Source organism: Diadema setosum, chromosome 18, assembly GCF_964275005.1.
Source record: "Diadema setosum chromosome 18, eeDiaSeto1, whole genome shotgun sequence".
In the NCBI taxonomy this organism is placed as follows: Eukaryota; Metazoa; Echinodermata; class Echinoidea; order Diadematoida; family Diadematidae; genus Diadema; species Diadema setosum.
In genome coordinates, this window is record NC_092702.1 from 10,428,777 (window position 1) to 10,454,231 (window position 25,455).

The window sequence follows — 25,455 nt, forward strand, 5'->3', positions numbered from 1 at the left end:
CTGATTCATTTGACACCCACATGTTTCTGTGGTGCCGAGTACAGATGCAAATACAGTGTCGTACAGTGAGATTTCAAAGTGATTCTACACGAGGATGTAATATCATTTACAGAATCATTTTACAATCTTTCTCAGCCCTCTGTATCTTTACTCTAAGCAACAAAATCATGCGGTTGTCAGATGAAACGGGCACCAATTTCATAAATCAGACCCCTTATATGGAAATACCCAAATAGCAATTTTCTTAGTAATTCAGAACACACACACACAACACACCCCCACACACAGACACCCTCACACATATACACATACAACTTGTGTAAAATTTGGTTAAAATTATCAAGAGAACACCTTCCATGTAATGCTGTGTAGTACTTCTACATTTATTCATCTCACAATAGATGAAGTAAGCGCGAATTCTTTTACGAGATGATTCAAAGGTATCAACATTCAATCAACATACATGCAGAAATGTTTTATGATACTGGATACTAATACCGTTTTAGTGAGGAGCATTTAACCATGAATGTTCAAATACAAGTCTTTAGATGGCTAAAATATCAACTGAAATTAGAGCAAACTTTTTATAGTTATTTTTCTACCCTGATATAATGAGATTTTAAACCAAAGAAACAATCATTTTCATAGTCCCTCAACACTTGTTATAACAGGGTTCCACTGTACAAGCTGAATCGTACTTCAAAGTCTAAAACATGGATGAAACTAAAAAGCTATCTCTTTCAGTTGCTAATTCAATGAGTCTTGTGTATTTCATGTTTCTGATCTGTGACGTTTGACCTTATAAACACACAAACTCATTACATGACACCATACCAAGTAGATATCTTCCAGGTTAAAAGTTTATATTTCAAACAGTTCACAACATATCACAACAGTGTATTTTCAGGCACATGTATATATTGATCTGGTAGCCTTTCACCTTTGTCCTCATGAACTCATAATCACATTACATCATTTACACCTTACAAAGTATACACTTGCCAGGTTTGAAATTCAAAACTGTATCTTGAATACTTGGTTATCTTGAGAAATACATATTTTCAGGCATACCACCTCCGTGACTTTTGACCTACCTATTAAAGTTATCTCACCTTTACACACAAATACCTATCAATATGATCTATCAATGCAAGAATGAATAAATTTTACCAAACGATAAAGGAGTTATCTGCACAACAATTTGCTAATGGACAGACGATACAGGCCATACCATAATACTACCTTACAGGCAAATAAAAAAAGTGGTGATGCATGTAGGCCTACTTACTAAGAATTAACGACCAGACTGTCAAAATACTTCTGTGACACGTATTTTTCTTTTCTTTCAAGAATGCTTGCTGCAATAAAACATATCATGGGTCTTTCTGGAGACCCTTTATGGGGTATCTTTATTGAAGGTATTTAACCCCCCCCCCCCATAAAAAATACAGTACAAATAAATAAAATGATAAATTGATAAGTAAATAAATAAAATGAAATAATAAGTAAAAACATATTTTGACATACATGTACCATGGTAAGTCCTCCATCATAAATGCACACAATGCTTATTTGTTTTACAACATATACTGCAAAGTTCAAGTATCCATTCAACTCTTTTCTTGGTTCTAAAACTTGATGTTTTGATGCCTCTTTTTTTTTAGTGACATATTTTCACTTCCAATAATGTCACATTTCATGAGGATGTCTCACCCAGTTACTGGTACATAGAAAAACTTAGACAAAATTTTTAAACAGGCTAAAAATCATTGACCTCGGTGACCTTTAACTCCATCCAAATCCGACTGTCAATAGGAACTATATGTGTACCAAAAAGGTTTAGACAAAACTGAGTATGGTGGAGCCAAGTTATGACAGACGGATAGATGATAGAAACCATTTCAATCCCTCAGTCTCTCATCCTTCAGTGGGCTCGACAAAAGTGAAAAAAAAAAATTGTAAGGAGCACCCCTTCCCCTCCCAATCAATATATCCTATCTAAGCCACATTGTCCTTTTATTTATTCTAAAGGATGTAATGATGTTAAATTACAACTGAACAGCATTTTTTTTCTTTGTAGCCTTGTGTCCTAAGAACTCTAATCCACTCAACCTCTCTTCATTCATGGGCTGAACTGAATCGGGTCTGATGCTGTTGAATGACATCTTCTTTTGATGGGTAAGTGTGTTCACTGGACAGTGGAGGTGGTGATGGCTGTCTTGCATGTGGAGATGCCTCACTGTCATACTCTGAAACTTCAGTCATGAGTTCCTCAACATATGCTATAGAACAGAAAAAAAAGTGAGGAGTGGAGATATAAAACACATTAACACACATATGTTTTTCTTCACATTAAAATGTAGTACATCTTTTATCTTGAATGATAAATTTCTCCCTATTTCTGCATTTCTTTTCTTCTCTTTTCTTTTTGTAGTGGGGAAGCACTGTTATGATTACCATTACCAAGTGATAAACTGTATAATTTTTCTATGTACAAAATAGTCTTTCGACAACAAAACTAGACAGCATCCTATTTTGCTTATCAAAGCTTTAACTTACAGTAGGTGGGAGGTTCTTTGATGGCCTTTGCAGTCGCTGATCCAGGCTTGTATTTGGGCTTGCTGATGATGAAACGACGCTCTCCTTCACTGGTGGTGGCTTGTTGCCGGTCACTGTTAGCGTTGTGATGCAATGCTGCAAGGTGAAGCCTGTAACAGAAATATGATATAAGAACTTGGGGATGAAATTCAGCCATTGCACACAAGGTTATGTAAAAAAAAAAAATGATGTTCAGTACTAACCTAACATTGGAACAACCATTCAAATAAAAGGACAAAGTGGCATAGCTAGGTATATCAATGGAGGGGGAGGGGCACTTGGATTACACCTTGTGAATATAGGTATTATACTTACAACTCATTCTCATGGCCATTGTCATTGTAGGAAGGAACGTTATGTCACTAGAAGTTGTAAAGTGCATTAAAACATTGTTTTTGAACTAAGGAAAGACTTGTTTAGACACCTGAAGGCTCGAATATTTGTTGTAAAACAAAGATTGGGAAGTCAAGTCAGTACATTTCTTTCCTTCCATTTTTTTTTGTGATGGTGGTGGGGGGGGGGATGCTGGAAGGGCAGAGGAAGGGTAAGAGCACAGATTAACTAAAATACACACAAAAATATAATTGCCTGCAAAGAATGCCATGGTAACCGTACGACTTCATCTTGGGTGCGAACTGATTGATCACACTGTGAAACGATTCCAGAGAGGAAGTTTGTTGCCCACATGACATCTTCTTGATATCTTTGAGAAGAGTTCTGCTGCAAATGATGTCATCAAACTTTTCAGCGACTTTCGTACCTGGATATCAAGAACAACAAGGAAAAGTAGAAATTATGCGGTGCATAATATATGTCCCACCTGAAGTAGCATTTTGAAGCAAAATGTACAATATAGGTCAAAAATCAAGGTCAAAGGTCAAAGAAGTTAAAGGTCAAAATTCTGTTTTGAAGCCCTCGGTGCCATCACGTAAAGCAACCAGAATCGAAATCGGGTTAGAAATGGCGAAGGAGTAGCATTTTGTAGCAAAATGTACAATATAGGTCAATGGTCAAGGTCAAAGGTCACAACTGAAATTCTTTGTAGAAGTTTCAAAGCTCCCATGTAGTGCTATCATATAAAGCAAACAGAATCAAAACTGGCTCATAACTGACAGAGAAGTAGCAAATTGAAGATTTTGATCACACACAGACGCACACACGGACGCACACACGGACACACACACGTACGGAGCCCATTTCATAGTCCCCTGCTCGAACTCGTTCGGCGGGGACAAAAAATGAATTGGGGAGGCAATTCAAAGAGAAAATGTCTGTTGGTACTACAGCCAGCAAATGAATTCTTGGGGCTCTAAAGGTATGAAATCAATTTTGGGAATTCATCAACTGTAGGTTCCTTTGAATTGCATTCACACTTCAGTGCAACAGCATCATACTAAATGTCTGATACCCCCTTTACTGTACACAACTTTCGCCCGTTTTTTAAGTGGGATTTACTTAGTAACCTAGCTTTGTAACCGCAAATGCAAAATTAATTAGTGCTACACTTTCCTTACTGGTTTCAATTCAGTTCTGTGCGGCATTAGAGGTATATGGTAAATACTGTAACTATTGTCCTAAAACTCTTGAAATGTTTATGACCACTTTTTGTTCATTAGTTTTGGAAAAAGTTACCCATACAAACACACCCACCACATACATAAATCTACAAAGCAGAACATGCAATATCCCTTCTTTTCTTTATTTGTTTTATTTCTATTCTTTTGGCCCTGCATGTGTCACTCAATTTAGACCAAGCGAACAATGAAGTAACATCTTATGCTGATGTTAGCTCGGGCCTGAAGCGGACCTGAATTCATTCAATGAAGCAGATAACTCCCAGTACACGTGGGATATTAGTACATGTATTAGCACTATGTATGCATAAGTACAGTTGCACGCAAAATTATTCAACACCCTTGCATTTTGGACATTCTGGCAAAATTAGTAACATTACAACTGCAGACATCTACTCAACCATTCAAGTTGTGAACAGATAATATTACAATTTAATACCAGAGCAAAATTCAAGATCTAATTCATAGTCCATTCAAAATTGCAACCTTCACACTAAAAGCAGGATTCAACGTGAGGGGGATGAATAGTTTTGCATGCAAATGTAGATATTTCACAATATTTACCTGGCCGTAGCCACTTCTTAGCTCTCTCTCCTTCAAGACTGCCATGCAAACATTCTGGGAAGAGGTCTGAATGGCCTTCGTGGATCCCCTGCATGTGATTAGCAAGAGAGTTCCACTTTGCCACACGGAGTTCCTCTTCGCTGTCCTGAGTAGAGGAGGCAACCCAGTAGATGTGGTTTGTGATACTCTTCTCCCACGCACACACTTCTCCACAGTACTTCTGTTTTCCCAGGGCACGCACTTTTTTTTGGACAGCTACGCATCAATACCAATAAAACAAAATAGAAAGAAAACTGTTTCAGGTTGTTTGCTCAATTTTCTTGTCCTAAACCATACAACATGTATGTTTACAACATTATGATAATTTAAGTATACTAATAATAAAGTATACTTTAAAGATAAAAAGCACAATTTGAAAATAATTTTTGTCTACCAAATTTATGCATCAACAAAACTGTGGCAAGTAAAATGGACACAGTGTATCTTGTTCTTTAGAAATAAATCTCTCTTGAATTCTCTTCTAATGCTGCTTTGTGTTTGTGAAGATGTCATTCTGTCGTCCTCCCAAATCAGAATAAACTCACAACAAATCTAAAACTTCTACCAACATTCTGACTCAAATTTGTAAAAATTCTTTCAGTGCTAAGTTTATGAATTTAAACCATATACCCTTGGCTATGTGCCACACATCAAACATGTGAAGAACAGTTGGACACATCTCTCGCACATGTTTTGCGATCTGCCGATGTCGGTCTGTTATCAGTTTGGCAATTTCCATGTCATGATTGCCAAGGTATGCTTGAAATCTCTTGAACCCTTCAAGTTCCATATGGAAGCTGGACTTGACTTCATTGCTCTGATACAAAAGAAAACAAAAAGAATCATGTAGCTATGCATAGTGGAAATAATCTTAGTACAACTAAAAGAAATGGTAACAGTGATGCATGTCTACCATTGTTGGGAGTGTGCAATATCTATCAATATTGTGGGGGGAAAAATCAGATGCATTATTGAATGTTAGTAAAGTAATATTACAGAAGTATGATAATCATGTTCCTTTAAAAAATCTTTTAACCTTTTATATTTTTTTGATTTTTTATTATTATTATCATTATTATTATTGTTTGTTTGTTTTTTTGTTTGTTTGTTTGTTTGTTTGTTTGTTTTTTTTTTTTTTTGTTTTTTTTTGGGGGGGGGGGGAGGATTATTTAATGTCCTGCATGGATGTCATGGATATCCTGCATGGATGTTCCATCAATGATAAGCTGTAAAAACAAATGTGTTCTCACTAGGGTTCAAAAGTAAACAAATTCAATACCTGTACTAGCTCAATGTCAATGATCTTGTTGGTGGTCACTTCCAGCCCAGTATAGACTCCAAATTTAGCCGAGTGCCCCGGGCTGTCAGCTCGTCCGTCTCCAGCAATGACTAATGGAGTTCCTCTTGCCGACAACTCATCAGCAACTTTCTGTTGCTCAATAGCCCACTTGCGCTCAATCACTGGCTGCAGTATCTCCCTCTGTATCTTGTAGAACGTTTGTTCATTTATGGCAGCCACCTTCAAGTTCTTCAGGATACGTTGCATCTTTGCCCAGCTCCCTCCAGCGAACAGAGTTGCAGCTGAAAGCAGCACATTACCTGCTGCTTGGTTTCCTAGGTAGGATTGACTCTCCCATTTCTCAGTTTTGTTACATGTCCAACACTCTGATGAGATTATCAGCATGGTCCCCATCAACCTCTTGGTGATGCTGACATTTCCGGACCTGCAATGTCGGCACAACCGGAAAAGATCCAAGAGCTGCTTTTCAAATACCAGGTACTTAGTGTCATCTTGAGGTAGAACATCTACTCCAGGCTTCATAGACACAGACACTGCAGGCCTTCTTCCACGGCTGCACAAGTAAAGATATGGAATGCACAAAATACATTACTTATGATGACAAATCACATCAATTCAAAAGAAATAAAGTGAATTCCTATCAATACAATCATGACGTTTGGAGAGCTGTTGCTCCTGTTGTACTTTTGATACATACTGATGCATAAAGGTACAACAATTATAGTGATGATTTAAAAGTAATGTGTATTATTGGTACAGATTGAAAAATCTTCCTTGATAATTCCCATCTGAAAGTATATTATGTATGAAAATTTAGGTGTAAACACACTCTCACATGCACCTGTATGTGTCTGTACTTTATCAGCATATTGATTTCTTGTGACTTTTTAGTCAAATTATATCATTCCTTCATTTATTCAATCATACCATTGCTTCACAGGGTAAACCTAAAATGAACGATTCACAGGCAGTCACATGTAATGCTGCAAATAATATCATTTTCAACAATTTTTGCAGGTAAAAAAATCTGAGATACATATTGCCCTATGTTCTCAGCAAAAGATGTGTATGTGAATTCAGCCCTTAAAATATTGCACTATTTATGGCACATGAGATGAATAAGATGAAACACTTACACTTTGGAGGTTTTTTTCAGTGGTTTCTCTGGGGAACTGAGGGCATCGGATGAAGACTCATCTGAACCATGTGCAGTGAAGCCTGGTGAATCACTGTTTGACTTCTGCTCCTCTTCCTTCTCCATTTCTTCTAGTGCAACCTCTTTCTCCTCCTCCTCCTCCATTTCAACATCCTCATCTGACAACTTGCAGAGTGTCCCTTTGCTTTCAAATGTTTTCTCCTCAATGTCCTCAGTCTCGGGTGCAACATATTGTGTGCCTTTGTCGCTCATTTGAACAGAGATCTGGATACCTAAATGTACATTATGAAGAACAGTGGGATAGACGAGAATGAGAGACCTACTACTCCCCCCCCCCCTTTTTTTTTCTTGTTTTCTATTTTCTTCGTTCATTTCCAGATCTGACAAAACCATCAAAATACTAAAAAAGTGACAAGTCATTCCACTTGTGGAAGTAACCTACAGCAAAGGTATTCAACTGTTATTCATGTCCATGTTCAATGACAAACGTACATGTATGCATGTTTTCTATACACATCTCATACTCAAAACAAAATGTAATCATCTCTTTGTAAATAATAATAATAATGATAAAGATAATTATAGTAATTACTGGTAATAATAAAGATACCAAGTACTACTACTAATAATAATGGGGTTTTTTAAATTCTATTTTCTGAGTATGTGCATGTGGCAAGCTCTGATTTGAACTTCCAAAGAAATAAAGACAATAACACTTTCCATAATTTTGCATGTACATCAAAGAAAAGCTACTTTTTGAAAAATTTGAATTATTTCTTCTAAAATAATCTTACGTTTTATTCTTGTTGAAACTGATGTCTGTGTAGAAGAAGACTGATACTTAGGCTGTTGGGTAGTCTGAACATCCTTAGATGTAGAAAGCTCCTAAACAGAAAGAAAGAAAGGAAATCAGAAAAAGATGTTATAAATAGGGGGTGCCAGTAAATCCTGCATGTGTGTTACGTTTATGCACCTGTCAATTGTAAGACCCACTAGGTGACCCCCAGTGATAGGCGTCATGAGTGAGTACTTGCACTAAAATTTGAGACTCAGGGTACAGTCGAGGACACCTCGGAGAGTCGCGCCAGAAATGTTTTGGTGTGTCAATGTCAGTCACTTTACTTGGTGGGTCCTAAGGTAGGTAAGTACTGTATGTTAGGCACTTATTCTGAACGTGATCGGCTGACAGTACGCAAGTTGGACAGTCAAATTCTGCACAGGTAAGTCAAAAATTGCTATGGAGGGTGCGTATATTTCATTGAATGGTGAGTCCAGAGTGAAGAGAGAGGGTGTGTAAAATAATAAACATAAATATAGTCAAATACATAACAAATAATATCATTCTTTACCTTTTTTCTGATTACTGTATGTCATTCTAGCTTTCAAAACCAAACCAAACAACCTATTTTGATCTTTTCAGAAATCAACAATAACAATTATAGTGAGGTCATTATGTAGCACATGACACAAAATCAAATCTTACTTTACCTGTGGGTATGATGAGGAAAATTCTTCCATACTGGGCTCAGCCTCATATGAACCGCAGCTGCTGCATCCTGGTGTATCTCGTGGGTCAGTTTCAGGCCCCTGCAAAGCTTGACCAGCCAAGGCAGGCATCTCTTGGGAGGGTTGTGATGCAAGCACACTAAGAAGTAAGGGGCTCAACCTGGACTCCTCCCCTTCTGAGGGCTGGGACTCTTGAACACTTTCAGCCATAGGGCTCCCTTGGGACTTCTGCACTGGTTCATCAGACAGAAGTTCATCCAACACCTTGGGGAAGAAAGAACAACTTTTTTTTTTTTCATTGTGCTCTATCTGAAATGCCATTGTAGAAATTCTTCAGTGGCTGTATCCAACTCCTTGTAACTCATATACACCATACAACCACAAGCTTCAAATGATATATCAAAAGCTTATCATCTTAAGAATTAGAATCTAAAATCATAAGAATTCTTTGACAATGTCTAATGAAATAAGTATAGACCCTATCAAAAAACTTAATTAAAACCCCCTTAGGAAAAAACAAAATTTGTTTTTCAATCAATGTCTGGAACAAAGACTTATGTGCCCCATTCACTTAAATGTAAAGTACAAATGGTACCTGGTACATCAGATTATGTGTGCATCTATGTATACACTTCCTTCCATTTTTTGGCCACAAATTATCAAATTACAGAATAATGATTTATGAAATGTTGTTAGTATACACCCATCAAACTTGAAGAATTTATAGTATTGTACATACTCAAAATCATTCCAATTTCTTCCTGTTCATTAAGTAGGGAATTTCTGATCACTTTGTTTGTTTTTTTCAGCTGATCTCTGCCAATGTCAGTCATATCGATTATTGGTCAGATTGAGGACGGTATACCAATAAAACAGCCATCATTCTGAACAAAAATTTTTAAAAATTATTTATTCAGCCTATTCAGGCCTTGCGCAAAATCATAATTTATCTTTTTTCCATTGTTATCAGTCATACGTTAAAGGGAAGGTAAACTCAAAGAGCAACGTGGATTGAGTGAAAGCAGCAACATTAGTAGAACACATCAGTGAAAGTTTGAGAAAAATCGGACAATCGATGCAAAAGTTATGAATTTTTAAAGTTTTGGTGTTGGAACCGCTGGATGAGGAGACTACTAGAGGATATGACGTATAAGTGGACAACAATACAAAGAAAATATAAAGGATATTCAACAAAAATTCACTTTTCTAGAATTAAGAAAGAGCAGTGGACCAACCGCTTTCAGAAAGCAGGGGGAATAATTGCTACCCTTAACATATGTCAATACGAAGTTGATGGAATTTGTAATTTTCATGAAAAATGGATTTTTGTAGTATTTTCTTTATATTTTCTTGATATTGTAGTCCACTCATACGTCATAACCTCTAGTAGTCTCCTCATCCAGCGGTTCCAACACCAAAACTTTAAAAATTCATAACTTTTGCATCGATTGTCCGATTTTCTTCAAACTTTCACTGATGTGTTCTACTAATGTCGCTGCTTTCACTCAATCCACATTGTTCTTGGGGTTTATCTTCCCTTTAATACATGTATGAAAGTCTTCATATCACCGATCGGTAGCTATCCGCTGATAAGCCTTTTTTTCCATTGCAAAACATCCCTAGTAATAGTATTAGTAATATTCATGGTCTCGGCATCAGCAGAGAGGATTGTCATCTGTTAGTCAGGAGGACTCAACAAATGGTGTCCATCCCCCCCCCCCCCCATTAACAATGGCTACAACAGTTACATGTAATCCTCGGTGCTTACTGGCACCCACAGTAATATTAAAATTACTACTATTACAGTACAGGCTATGCAGCTGCAGCTTGATTTGGCATTCCACTTCCAGCAAGAGAGGCATATATCACATAAGCTGCAGGGAAGTTTTAACTAAGTCTGCTAATAAGTTCCAGTTCATGTTCATGTTCATTCAGCTTTAAAATTTACTGCTTGCACTGTCATTAACATCATAATACCGCTGCTAAGTAAGAGTAACACATGTTAGACCTCACATCACCTTTTGTAGTGTAGGGGCCTAACGTGGTTAGGCCTTGTAAGTTGTATTAAAGTTGTAAATCTAACCCTTGGCCTTTATATAGGCCTACTTTAATAGATTTAGAAGTCTTAGAAAAGCCTAGGCCTAGGTCCTAGGACGCTCAGTCAGTGAGCAGGCCGAGTCGCAGTAAGTAAAGCATTTCTTTATTTAAGACTGAGTCCGAGTTTGCAAATTTATGACAAAGCCAAACCCAAACTCCACAGCAAGCATTACATTGTAATTGTGGATAGCAGGCCCTGAGCTGAGCCCGAGGCTCAGTTAGGCTGAGGCTGAACGCGAGCGAAAGCAGGAGCTCTGCGCGCGGGGCCGGCCGGCCGTCCCTCGCCTGCATGCATCCATATCCCGAGTCCAGTCTCCACATACTCCAGTAGTCATACGGTGATAGCCGCACCGGGGTCGTGTGGTTCGGCGGCTATCCAAACCGCTGAAGTTTGTGGCAAAGCTCACATAACTAACTAAATAAAGAGTCATTTGCACAAATAAATAGTTGAGCTCATAGAGAATATACATATTACAATCGGGGCGGAGGAATCAGTTGGTGAAATATTATCCAATAATTGGGTTCCCAAGAGCTAGCGTACACGACTCACGAGTCTGCAGCCAGGGCGCTGCCCGCGGGGTTAACGGTAAGGAGAGATCATAATAGGCCTATAAACACACTGCATCTGCAAGGTCTGGCCTGGCTAACTTACCCTCATTCGTTCTCGCTTTACAGCTGCTCTCCTGGGTGTTTTTTCTTCAGATGAGCTAGGTCCAGCTCCAAGTTGGATGTTTGGTACCGCTGATGACTTCAGCATTCGCTTTTTTTTTAATTCCAAACTTGGAATGCATCCCACTCTCGACGAAATCGTCTTCTTTGAAATGGGCACTGCAAAGCACACTGCTCTCCGATGGCCCACTCCACTTTGCTCTAGTCAATTTTACTTTTGCAGTCCACATTCGGCGAACGTTTTCGTCCTTTGGAAATTGATGCAAACTAACACCGTCTTTTGTGGTGTTGCTGCATCCTGCAACAACACATCGCTGTGGCATTTTTGCTAAATATCCGACAACAACTCGAGAAACAGAAAGTGTCAACACTCGAAACATACAGTAGGAAAGTACGCGATGACCGACTAGACTGGCAGGCCAGAGGGGTCGAGTGTCGTGTCTTCTGGTTGTGAGGTCACAGGTCACATGATCGAGTGAACCCGATATCGCCGATTTTTAGGGGCGGGGCGTAGCATGGAGTAAAGTGTCAGAATATGAAAAATGGAAAATTCATCTAAAAAATATGGATACTATAATTAACCGACTTTACCCATTTTTGGTATCTATATGACCCATATTTTTATAGGAAAGGCCATTGTTAGATTAAAATAGTATACCTTTAACCAATTGCTTGCGGGCAGCAAGCAGTATTGCTTGTGCTTGCTAGCAAGCGGCTTCTGCTCGCAAGCAATGTATTGCTTGTTTTTATGCATACGGATTCGAGTAAAAGGCTAGCACAAGCAATGCTAGCGTTTATGCATCCGGCCCATTTATGACAAACAATGGACCTTCTTCCCCATCGAAGAAGTAGTATTGATTCCACATTCTACACCCACGATCTGTTTCTATACTATTTTGTGGAATCATGTTGCGGGTCGCCGACTGATTCTGAATTTTTACTCTTGTCGAGTAGTCTGAGCCCAAAGGCGATCGAGGTATACTGCTGGGTACTGTCCAAATAAGGAGCACATAGGAAACCTACGGTTAGCGGCGTGAAACGGACGGTGCTGTGTTGGTTTAGTTGCCTAACTTATATCCTTTTTTGTGTGTATCTTTGATGTATTTCGGGGGTTGTAATTAAAGCAACTCTTTTTGTTTAGCATTTTACTATATAGCAGTGATGGTATTATGACAGAGATTTTTAACAATCGAATATCGCATTCATCATAAGTTCCTTAATAAACTGATACACTTTATAATTGAACTGGTTTGCTCCCCATTATTGTGTCTTCTGTTTTCACCTGATCTTCAAATGTTGAACCTAGGCCACTTTAGTATCGAATTCAGTCTTACCGCTTTATCCTTTTTGGTTTCCATTTTCCCCCTTTTTTTCCCCGTTACAAACACCCGCGGTGTACACATTACACGGGTCACACTAAATTTGTTTGTTTGTTTGTTTGTTTGTTTGTTTTTAAGCTTACGTGCATTTTGCTTGGAAGCAATTCGATAATATTACGCAAATATTTTCATGGAATGAAGTCGTAACACATTATGTATTTGATTACCGTACCTACATTCAGCTAGCAAACTTGCAGTGCATGGCTACATCAGTCTTAGCAATAGAACATTTACTTTCTTGCTTAACCTGCTAGATATAGCAGGTTGTGTCAGTATTGTATAGGCCTCCTAATTGTGTCAGTATTATATAGGCCTCCTAATTCAAATATCTATGATTTCTTTGATTACGTACAATCCTTATTATCAAACCCAACTTTTAATAATAAAGATTGTTTTATTATGGGAGATTTTAATGTTGATTTGTCAAAGTTTCAGACTTTAAACAATGCCCAAAATTTTCTGGATATAGTGACTTTCTCGTCTTTTTTACCGCTTATAACAAAACCAACTCGTGTTACCAATCATTCTGCAACACTTATCGACAATATATTTTGTAACATCAGCCCTTTACCTGTCTCTGGAATTATTTTATCAGATTTAACTGACCATTATCCCATCCTCACTTATATACCCCTTAACCGTAGAATTTCTTTAAAGCCTCCTATGGTAAGTTTCCGGAAAATAACACCTGACAATATAGTTAGGTTACAAGACGAGCTAAACAGAGTGGACTGGACTGATGTATATGATAAAGAGGATCCAACTGAATCTTATGATTTGTTTATGCAAAGGTTAATTTCCATTTTGGATAAACATGTTCCCATTGTTAGAAAAAAATGTAACAATTACAAAAGATATCCTAGGCTGCCTTGGATATCTAAATCTTTGTTGCGATCGATTAACCGTAAGAATAATTTGTATTATGTTGATAAACTTAAACGCACTCAGCAATCTCATTATAAATATACTTCATATAAGAATGTTCTCACGCAAGTAATACGATGCGAGAAACGTAGATATTTTATTAATCAGTTATCTTTGTTGAAACATGATATTCAAAATACGTGGAAAATTATTAATACAGCTATTAATAAAAATACGGAGAAACCGCGTATTACCACAATCAAACATAACAATTTGATTATCGATGATGCTACATCCATTTCAAATATTTTTAATCAGTATTTTTCACAAATTGGCAATAATCTTGCTCACAATGTTCCGGATAGTCAAAAGAATTTTTTTGATTTTTTACAAACTCGTAATCCTAACTCACTGTTTTTTGTTCCTTTAGAGAGAAATGAATTGTTAGATACTGTTCAGAATTTGAAAAACAAGAAAAGTGCCGGGCATGACAGTATTGATAATGTTCTTTTGAAAAATATTATCAATTTCATTGTTGATCCATTAGTACACGTCTTTAATTTGTCCTTGTGTAACGGAGTTGTCCCTGAGGATATGAAAATTTCTAAAGTAATTCCTATTTATAAAAAAGGGGATAGGGAAGATGTTTGCAATTATCGACCTATATCTTTGTTGACTTCTATTTCGAAATTACTTGAAAAAGTTGTTCATTTTAGATTATTGAAGTTTTTGGATATTCATAAAATAATTTCTGATTATCAGTTTGGTTTCCGGCAAAACCACAACACCTCCCACGCAATACTTACCTTTTTAGATAAAGTTTCAAAAGCTATTGATCAATTTCATCATACAATCGGCGTTTTCCTTGACTACTCCAAGGCCTTTGATACCATTGACCACAATATACTTTTTTATAAATTATCATATTATGGTATCCGAGGAAAGGCCTTGGAGTGGTTTAGAAGTTACCTTTCTAACCGTAAGCAATTTGTTTATGTTAATGGGCATACATCTGTCATGCAAAATGTTAATTGTGGAGTGCCTCAAGGAAGTTTGCTTGGACCTCTTTTATTCATCCTTTACATTAACGACATGCCGAATTCATCAAGTATTCTTTCCTTTCTATTATTTGCTGATGATTCTAATGTTTTTTTTTTTGTCACATTCTGATCCTAATATGTTAATTGATGTTTTAAATGTTGAATTGGATAAATTACTTCAATGGATAAGAGCAAATAAATTGTCCATAAATATTAAAAAAACTAAATGTATGATTTGTAGTAACTCTTTAGAAAATGTACCTAGAAATGTATATCTGAATGATACAGTTATTGAAGAAGTTTCTTCAATCAAATTCCTAGGTTTGATTATTGACCGTAAACTTACTTGGAATTTACATATTGATTCCATAAGCCGAATCATCTCAAGAAATATAGGTGTTATAAACAAAGTTAAATTTTGTTTACCCAAAAATGTTCTTTTAATGTTATATTCATCTCTGATTTTACCTTATTTGAATTATGGTATACTCGCCTGGGGAAACACACATTCTTCTCATTTGGAAAGACTACTTTTGTTACAGAAAAAAGCTCTTCGCATTATTTGCAATGAATCGTGGAGAAGTCATACTGATGTGTTATTCCATGAAAACAAAATCTTAAAAGTTAAGGACTTGTATTTGTTACACCTAGGACAATTCATGTACAAACTTACCAATAATTCTCTCCCATTTGTGTTTGAGTCCATGTTCACTAAAAATAGATCTGTTCATTTTTATCCTACCCGGCAATCCAACTCATTTCATTTGCCATTAACTAGGACTATGTTTGCTAAATCCATGTTTTCTTTTACTGGCCCCAAATTTTGGAACACTCTCGATAATAGTATGAAGCAAGTTCTAAGTTTAAACACATTCACATTTAAACTGAAGAAGTTGTTCATAAATTCTTATATAGTTGAATGAGTTATATTTTAATTAGCCTTAATTCTGAGCTCTTTTTTATATTCGTTATATTCACTCTTTTCTTTTATCTATTCCTTTCCTACATTATGTACATATACCTCGGTGATCCACCGCATCATGTGCCTCGCGTGTGCTGGTATAGACCCTTCATCTCTTCTCCTTTCTCGCCTTTCCCTGTCCTCTTGTCTCTTTCTGTTTCTTCTTTCAAACTAATTTCCTCTTTTCCTCTTTTTCCTTTACTGCGTTTTGTTTTGTTTTTTCTCTCTATCTCTCTCTTTACAAGAGAGGTTGCTTGTGTTTGCTTGTCCGTCTGTTTGTTTGTTTGTTTGTTTGTTTATGTATAGGTCTGTTGTGTTGTACACCGATATATTTGTATGTCTAGCTAATTGCTTTTTGATGTTATTTAGTCTTTTTGTCCACGAGGAGACTGTAAAATACAAGCTTAGCTTTTTAGCATGTCTCTTCCATTTCCTGCAACTTTAGTTTCAATTCAATTTTCATTGTTTACTTTGCTTTTGTGATGCGTAGTATTGTCAACTTCACGTATTTTTCTTTGTTACTACATTGCATTGATGTTGTGTTATTTTGTGTATGAAAATGTTGTTGGAAATGAAATAAATGAAATGAAATGAAATGAAATCTAAATCACAGGTCACATTCCTTCTTTATTAACTCTTAATGCATGTTTAGAGCAAATCGGGCACTGTCGGTTGGACGTTTTGCAATGGATGTTGGGGTGAAGACTGACATTTATCTCTTTTACCCTGAATCTATGCACATCGGAAATGTTCTGGATGAGGTAAGCTATATGTCGTTTTCTACACGATTTTTTTTTTTTTGTATTAGTACAATATATTTATATAATAATCATAATGTGTATATGCAAATATGGGTAATAATGTGAATGTGTTAGTTTTAATTTGGTAAATGTGATCGTTCGTTTTTATATTGAGGAGTTTGTGCATGTCCGTGCATACCAGTATCAGCAATACTGGTATGTATCGTTTAGCGATACATTTTAATTTTATTTACTATTAAAAAAAAACGAGCTTGTATCAAATGCTATAAGATAAATGCAGAAAAGCTGATTCACGTCTGAAGAGATAGTAAAGATGTAGGTAATTTCTGGCTCTATTTCACATAAACTCGCCATTATCGTCATGCATCGTAATGACAAATCCATCAGAAATCTTGAAAATTGTGCCAGTGCATTTTCGCTCTCTCTCTTCTCTAGAATGCTACATTCGTATACGCCATGTTCAAGCCTTCTGATGTGGAGCGACTGTACAATATCACGTTTCCGTCAAAAGCAACGAGGAAAGTTTCGTGAGTTTTGCAAAAACCTGATGAAAAAAATAAATCAATTTCTGATGTTGAAAAAAAGATCTAATTAACTCCACAAAATACAATGGAACCTCGTTTAGAGACTGCATATAGCAAACCGTCTTAAGATAAGGTGGTTTTGCCGTTCTCAACTATTGATATGTCTTTGTTTTGTACCCTGGTATGGTATAAAACCTGATATGACATCGTGTCATTGTCATGGCTTTTAAGTCCCCGTTATAACGAGATTCTCCTGTATTCAAAATGATACGTTTAGGAAATATTTTGTCACAAATGGTGAACATCAAGTAATTCTGGCTAAAATTACACTGCTTTCATGGTAATGCATCCCAAATTAACGTTCAATTATATATATATATATATATATATATACACATATATATGTATATAATGGTATTATTATCCGCGTGTTGGAATAAGAGCATGAAGACGATGAAGACAAACAAGTTGACATAATGCATTAGAATCCAACTTCATTTATTTGTAAACCAAATTTTCGACCCTTGCACGGATCTTCCTCAGGGCAGGGAGGTGAGTCACCTCCCTGCTCAGGGTAACAGTCACCCTGAGGAAGATCCGTGCAAGGGTCGAAAATTTGGTTTACAAATAAATGAAGTTGGATTCTAATGCATTATGTCAACTTGTTTGTCTTCATCGTCTTTATATTACATAATACTATAGAGGGAAATACAATAATACATTTCATTTCATATCTTTGGGTGAATGGCAAATGTCAATGCCCACATATAAAAAAAAAAGTATCAGATTAGAAATCTCGACATTTTACCAAATTGATTCGACATGGCATTTTTAATCAAAATGGGAAGCACATTAATTAATTCCCACATCGTACCTTTGCTTAGAATTCGAAAACGAAACTATCCTCTACTATAACGATGTTGCACCGATAGAACACCTTTCCGAATGTAAAATGATCGAAGAACATCAATCATAAAGTGCATAGTGTCAAGTCTTTACGAAGGAACTATCTCATTGCAGTCTTGTTTACTCGCTGTAGTGAGAAAGTGAAAAGTTTATACGCTCATAGTTCCATCATGGGTATCATCTGCTGAATCACGTGATTAATCCTCGTCTGTAACTCTCCACATCGTACATATTTTCTTTGACAGGTCGAAGCAGCCCCCACCTTTGAACAAACTGAAAGTGCTTCACCCAGACTTCCAACGTTACGTACACACACGCTATCTGGAAAGTACAGGGCTAAGACCAACCACAGGTTTGCTAATCCATAGAAAATAACTAAAAAGCACAGAAAACTCAAGTCAAATATACCATGTGTAATATGAAAATGTCACTTCTTTCTACGTATTTGTGAATATGCCTGTGTCATTTAATACAGGCTACTGATAATAGACAGGGCCTGGTTTGTGGAGCAAGAAGTTGACAGCAGTGTCGTTGCCCGTGCTATCAAGCATTGGTTATTTGAAAATTACCAAATTACCACTTTGTACAAGTGCTCATTGGGCTAGAGACTACTTGGCGACCTGGTGACGACTCGAGTCTCCCTGGTTGCGGAGTGGTCGCGGAGACGTCTCAGCGACGTCTCCGCGACGTCTCCTGGAATGTAGCCGAGTCTCCGGGGAGTCGCGAAAGGATCAAACATGTTCGATTTTTTTCGGAAACTCATTTCAAGTCTCTACCTGATCGCGGAGACGTCTCCGCGACTTCTCCGCGACGTCTCCTTCTAGTCGCGGCCAATTTGTGAAGACTTACTTTATTCGCGAGGTCTCGCACTTGCGGCGAAATGTCCTTCAGTGAGATACACCTGAAGGTCGCAGAATACCAGTCATTTCACCAAGTACAATATTGTCCAGTTCAACACATCTGGGATGAGCATAACGTGAAATATGTAATTATGTATCATACAGTACATATGTTAAGTTGAACCCATTCCTTGAATGTGATACTGACCACAGCAGGTACTTAAACAATGCTTGCACAGCGTGCTTTTCCTGGCAATAGACCGATGCTCTCCCTCCCTCCCCCTCTCTCTCCCTCTCTCTCTCTCTCTCTCTCTCTCTCGGTGTCCTAGGGACAATAAAGCATCTCAAATTGAGTATCGGCAAAGTATCATCCTCTCTTTTCTCTGTCCCGCCACCCCCCCTTTTTTTTTTTTGACTCACCAGAGCCATAGGATCAAGTCAGCTATTGCGATCCATTATTGTCCGGTGTACGTCGTGCGTTGTACGTCGTCCGTCGTGCATCGTCCGTAACTTTTTTTACAATTTCGGCTTCTCCATTGAAAACCCTATGACGGATTTTTATCAAACTTTGCAGGTATCATCCTTGGGGTAACAGGATTTCAATTTGTTCAAATAGACACCATGCTCCGACCCCAAGGGGGCCCAAACTCCTAAATGATGGAATCTTCAAAGATATTCTTCTCTAGAACCAGAATTGATAGTTGTTGCTATGAGAAAGTAGGTATACACTGGTGATTATAGTTTCAAGTTTGTTCATGGTTGATCCGGGGTTGGGCCGGGGGGGGGGGGGGGCAAATTAGGGCCCAATTCTCATATTGTCAGATTCTTCTTCAAAAACCCACGACGGATTTTCATCAAACTGGGCAGGTAGCATCTATGAGTTGATGGGATTGTAATTTGTTCAAATAGACACCATATTTGTACTTTCCCCCAACTTAAGGCATCTTTTAAAGATTCTCTTCTCTATAGAACCAGAATGCAATAGAGAATGAACTTATCTTCTGTAAAACCAGAAATACTCTGAATAAAAACGATGCACATTAATCAAATTACTTTCAAGTTTGTTCATGGCAGATCTAGAAGAGGCTCCTTTGGGACTAGAATCAAATTGTGGGCCAGTTTTCCCATTCTGATCTTCAAAAGTAATGTCCAATTTTCTACAACTTGTCAGGTAGTATTACCAATGTGATAGACTACACAAATGGACACCCTGGGGTCCCAAAAAACTCCCCAGGTTTGCTAATAGTCCGCATGTATGTGTGGAAGGTCAACCAGTAATAGTCTGGTGAGCGTGAGACCCCTTCTCTTATTTCTTGGTCCGAGGGCAAACAGAAGAAAAAAGGCACACCCTGCATGTTTCCCCGAGCCACTGCATAGCCGGTCTTTTCCGCACAATCTAATGATACTCCCATACTCAAACTCATACACAAAAATTAGATTTCAGGCATTGAAACACAATCAACAATAGACGTCCTTATTACCAAGAACCTATCTGTGCCCCTATAGAACATGAGTTTGTCACCCGCCCCGTCATTACAAGTGGCAACGTATATCTACACGATGCCAGTTCAGGTGATGGAGATGAGAGGACTAAACGCATTCATTCCTTTTCTTTTAGGTGCAACGCTGGTGATGCTAGCGACACACATATGTGATGACGTAACAATATACGGATTTGGGTACGACGTGCGATTCACACTTCACTACTATGACAAATCTTTCATTCGGCATAATAAGAACATGACAAAGTGTCACGACACGGAAAATGAGAGAGACCTCTGGGACAAGCTTCACGACGTAGGCGTTATCAGATTATTCAAAAGGGATATTGAGTGATGTTATGACGGAGGGTACAACCTCCCCTTCCTGATGATGACTATACTGATCAAATTTTCCGCTCTTATGACAAGTCTTTCTTTATGCACATGGGATCTGTGCAGCAGTCGCAAGAGGTTACTCGTACGTTCCTTTACGAATGATCCAAGCGCGTCCGGTTTGCTTGTTGTTTATGATGGTAGTTGATGCATCATCAGACATTTACACATCATGACAGGCAGAGTATCAATTGAAGGGGATGTCAGCAATGTTCACGTTATATAGTTCTGCTGTCCTAGAGACAATGTCACCATGCAGCTTGCGCGGAGGCGTTTAAACCAGAGAACTTGAACAGGCGGGGCTTTAGTCTCGCAAGAATCAAAGCCTCCACCAGAGTCTGAGGATGTGTTTGAAAAATCGATGTCTCGACTCTGGTTGCAACTGATCATCAAGAATTACAAGAAATAGTAGGCCATCTTCATTAGTCTAAAGATCAACATCTCCAAAGCAGAAGTCCTATATCAGCCTTCCTCTAAAACATATCCTATCTCAGAAACTCAGCCGAGTATTTTGGTCAATGGAGCAGCAATGATGACCATCGAGTGCTATTCACCAGACTTTGGATGGAGTGGAGAGGGGAATCCAAGCTCCCACAAAAGCCTTTGAAATACTTCAAAAGCAACTTCGATTTCACCATGACGACTTACCACATCAAGATCTATACACAGCTAGCTTCTGTATTTCATAATTGCATGTTCTTGTAACGAATCTTGTTTCGTATGCACATAGAGAAGCTGAGCATGATTTAGATTCACCTTTTTGTGGCAACTGTTGAGAATCAGATGGCTGATAAGTTGCCTGATGTTGACGTATCAAAAATAGTGTCAGCGTAGAAGCCCTTGTAACAGTCTCCCAACTCCCTGATAAAATTATGATGGTGTTATTCTGAAACTCTCCCGCTATGAAATTGAAGGAAATGTGTATTCATGTAGTACCTGTTGAAAATTGTCATCAATTTTTATGTTGTACTGAGGTTCGAAAACTTGTTTTACTGACTACGAACTGGCGCTGGTGATAAGTACTTCAGCTGGCTTACTCATGCGAACATCAGCGATAGCCTCATCTCTTTGAAACGGATTTTGAGGCCTGAAATTTAATATTCGGCCTTGTTACGTAGTAAAGATAAGATATTTCTTGCAACTGGTTAATAAATTATTGCCCTACATCGACGTAAATTGGTTAATCAGTTGCAATAAAAACAACTCGACGCAAGAATTTCATGAATGTGTATAAGATTATTTCTATGATCTGTTACAGCCAATGCAAACATTGGTTATTCATTTACACATTATGGTAATTTACACCCCCACGAAAACCCAATTTTTCCTTTTTTGACAACTAAGTTTTTTTATTGGAAGTTGCTATAGGCAATTACCCGCATGTGAGCAAAGAATAAAAGAAAAATATATTAAAAAAAAAAAATCGGAAAGTTTCTGGTTGTTCGGGCAGTTACATCTTCCGTATTCTATTCCGGCATTTTGCAGTTGTTAAAGCCCCACTGGGGTATATATAGCCCTAGGCGTTATGACTGCATATGTTTACACAGACAATTTTGCGAAAACAAAAATGTAGAACATATCTAAGACTTCTACTGTTTAACATTTATCAGATATCAATACAGCATTTTACTCACTTATATCTGGGGTCGCAATTCTGGAAATTTTTCGTCTTTTCGACTTTATTTTGTCATATGCGCACTAACCTTAGAGCAATACTAAGTGACAAAACAAGATAATATAGAAGGTGTACAGTAATGATATGTGAAATGTATCGGGAAAAGTATCACTCAGAAGGAATTGTAGAACATCAAAAAAAAAAGCGTCTTTCAACCCAATCATTTCACTCTTATTCTTCTCAAGAAAAAGAAAATGCTCGCATATGATTGTGCGTGTTAAAAGAACAGTTTTTCTTATACTGTACATTTGATTACATGTGAAGTTTTTTTTCTCGGAATTGCTGGTACATGTATAATTATCAAACCATTTTTTCCCAAAATTTTTGTAATGGTCACAGGCAAAGTCATAAATTATCCTTCCTTTTTGTTTATTCTTTTTATCACCCCTTCTCTCTTTGTACACTCATCGTAAACTGTCACAAGTTGACAGGTATAGATTTACATAACTCCACGTGGGTACAGGCCTGAATGAATTTGTCGCAGTTCAGGTGAAGGCGTACTGCGTGACTCGTTGAAGTATCATTTTCTTCACTTTTAGTCCTGCCAAGGGGAATGTTAACCTTCATATCCGAGCACATACTGATACTTTGTTCTTTGAACATAAAATCCTGAAAATAAAAGATTTGTATTTATTTCAATTTTGTCAATTAATTACAACTGCAACCATCTACCCAAAACATTTCACTCTTTATTTTATCGTAATAACCACGTATATATAACTATCCCACGAGACAATCCAATGAATTCCATCTTCCATTAATGAGAACTGTACATACTCAGAATACATTTGTTTATACTGGACCCAGATTTTGGAATAGCTTAGATAATGATTTAAAAAAAAATCTGTTCAGTTAATCACATTCAAATATAAACTGAAATAAAAAATATTTGCTTTCCGCATATACCTGTTAATTGTGTTGTTTATGAAAAATCCTCCACATGTTTACTTGTCCTTGAGATTGTGTAGCGTGTCCACTGACCTCTTCCATTCCTTTCCTCTTCGTTATCTTTCTCCATTCTTCCCTGCTCTTCTTTACTCGTTCTTCCTTGTCCAGTAACTGCGTATGTGCATTTTTCTTCATTTCTTTTATTTATGTGTTTTTTGTTGTTGTTTTGCGTGACCGCGTGTATATCTTCTCTTTTGGTCACATTTTCCTGGTATCTATGCATGGCCAAATAGTGTCTGTGTCATAATTATACGTTATATGTATTCTAAATTTATTGAAAGTGTTATTGACAGTATGTTTGTATTATCAGCATCATAATAAATGCACAATAGTATATTGATATGAATATATCTTATCGGTATATTGGTGTTGCTATTGTTTTCATTCCGGTGTTCCACGTCCTATAAGCTTGACTTTTTAGTGGAACACTCTTTTCCATCGCTAGGATTACCCAGTACTTCTTCTTCTTTTTTGTTTTGTTTGTTGCCATGACAAAATGTGCATTGCTTCTTCTTCTTCTTTTTTGTTTTGTTATAATGTCATTTGTGCATATGTCTTATATTGTGTTCAATGAACTGTCCTTATAAGTATAGTCAAACTAACACATGTTCCGCTTTGAATCATTTTCATGGAAATACATAAACTCTTGGATTGAATTTAATTTAATTGTATAAGTTGGATCGAGGTATATGAGTTACATGTAAATTTGGCAAAGGAAATATTTCATGCCACACTCTGAAACTGAAATTAGCTGTCTTCGCGTATTTGCGTGAGTGCGTGTGTCTTTGTATATAAGTAATAATGTTCATTTGGGAAAAACATTTTTTTTTTCAACCGAAATTAGATGCCTATAAATTCAGTGTCAGATGTTTATGCAGCGTTCGCAGCGAAGCTCGCGAATCAGATTGAGTTGTTCAGCGAGTGAGTTATTTTGGATAGGTTTTCACGACTATTGCACACCATGCGTTAATTCAAGGTTGATCACAATCATTATAAAGCAAACTAGAAATGTCGCTATAGCGACAGGTATGCCTCCGCCATCTCACATTATTCTCCCAATAGGTCTATAATATGCGTATCTTGACAACGTGAGACGACAGTTTCACATGATTGGCAAGAAAATGAAATGACATGTTTGAGAGTTTGACGGGCACAACTCCAAGTGTGTAGAGAGATCATACATTTCTTGAACCATGTTTCATTTGGATGGCTATATTGTTTCAGAGAGCAAGTACATGACTGTATAATAAGGAATTTGAGCATTTTCATAGAATCTATATGGCACCTTTGCCTTTGACTTAATGGTCCACAACTTTGTTAAAATAATCACAACAGGTAACTGGTTATCCAAGTTTCACAATACCTTGAGCTATTTTCAAAATAGTAGAAAAGATACTGACATTGTAACATTTTTAATTGATCTTTGACCCAAATGGACCAAATCATTGTGCAGTAATGCATGTATAATGTATGCACTGAGTAATTTCCAAGGTATGGAGAAAATAGCGTAATTTCTACACAGTACCTGACCTTTGACCATTAACTGACCCATGACCACAATTTCCAAGCGAATCCTTGTAAGGCAGTACATAGATTCATAAAGATACATTTGAGCCATTACGTGTACCAGGAAATGGGGAAGAAGTGAATTTGTAGTATTTTCACTTGTATGACGTTGTACTGATCCGTTGGGGAGATAATATCATTCTTGACATAGTCATTGAAATACCAACACATAACTTACATGGCTACATCGATGCCAACAAGCCATGTAAAAAAGTCACGGTGAGGTTTCAAGGAAGTGTGTGTGTGTGTTATTGCATATTATGGAAGAATGTGTGTCGAGGTGGTTTATGCATTATGAGGATTTGTTTGAGTGTTTGTAGGTGTGTGTTTATAAATACGTATGTATTCCCGGTGGGGTTACGCCATTTCCTGACCCACTTCATCTGACACACTCTTTCTGACACAATTTTTTTGCCATTCATTTTGTACACGGGGCAGTTTTCATGAGACGGCCTCTGTTATTGGCTACTGTGCTAATGAATATTCAACAGCCTTACGATTTTTTTTCATAATGAGTCACTCGGTCTGATGCTATTGACTTACGCGTGGTATCGTGATAGATCTCCTGAATGGGGTCCATGACGATATCTGATTACCTGTATGTGTCAAATTGCG

The 25,455-nt window shown here is 37.4% G+C and overlaps 2 protein-coding genes across 2 annotated transcripts in view; one reads left to right on the forward strand and one right to left on the reverse strand.

The window, feature by feature from the left end:
• The window catches only part of LOC140241983 (CMP-N-acetylneuraminate-beta-galactosamide-alpha-2,3-sialyltransferase 1-like), a 38,334-nt gene extending 17,721 nt beyond the window's left edge, over positions 1 to 20,613 (forward strand). The window contains exons 4-7 of the mRNA XM_072321727.1: positions 16,400 to 16,508; positions 16,944 to 17,035; positions 18,184 to 18,290; positions 20,396 to 20,613. Coding sequence (XP_072177828.1) covers positions 16,400 to 16,508; positions 16,944 to 17,035; positions 18,184 to 18,290; positions 20,396 to 20,613 — 526 coding nt within the window. The remainder of the gene's footprint in view (positions 1 to 16,399; positions 16,509 to 16,943; positions 17,036 to 18,183; positions 18,291 to 20,395) is intronic.
• Positions 375 to 11,826, reverse strand: LOC140241886 (uncharacterized). Its single transcript, XM_072321638.1, is given in 11 exon segments — positions 375 to 2,282; positions 2,560 to 2,708; positions 3,187 to 3,358; positions 4,737 to 4,991; positions 5,406 to 5,592; positions 6,055 to 6,628; positions 7,212 to 7,503; positions 8,026 to 8,116; positions 8,720 to 9,001; positions 11,487 to 11,606; positions 11,608 to 11,826. Coding segments are annotated over 11 exon segments (2,505 nt in total). The 3' UTR covers positions 375 to 2,118.
• Positions 20,614 to 25,455: the final 4,842 nt, after the last annotated feature.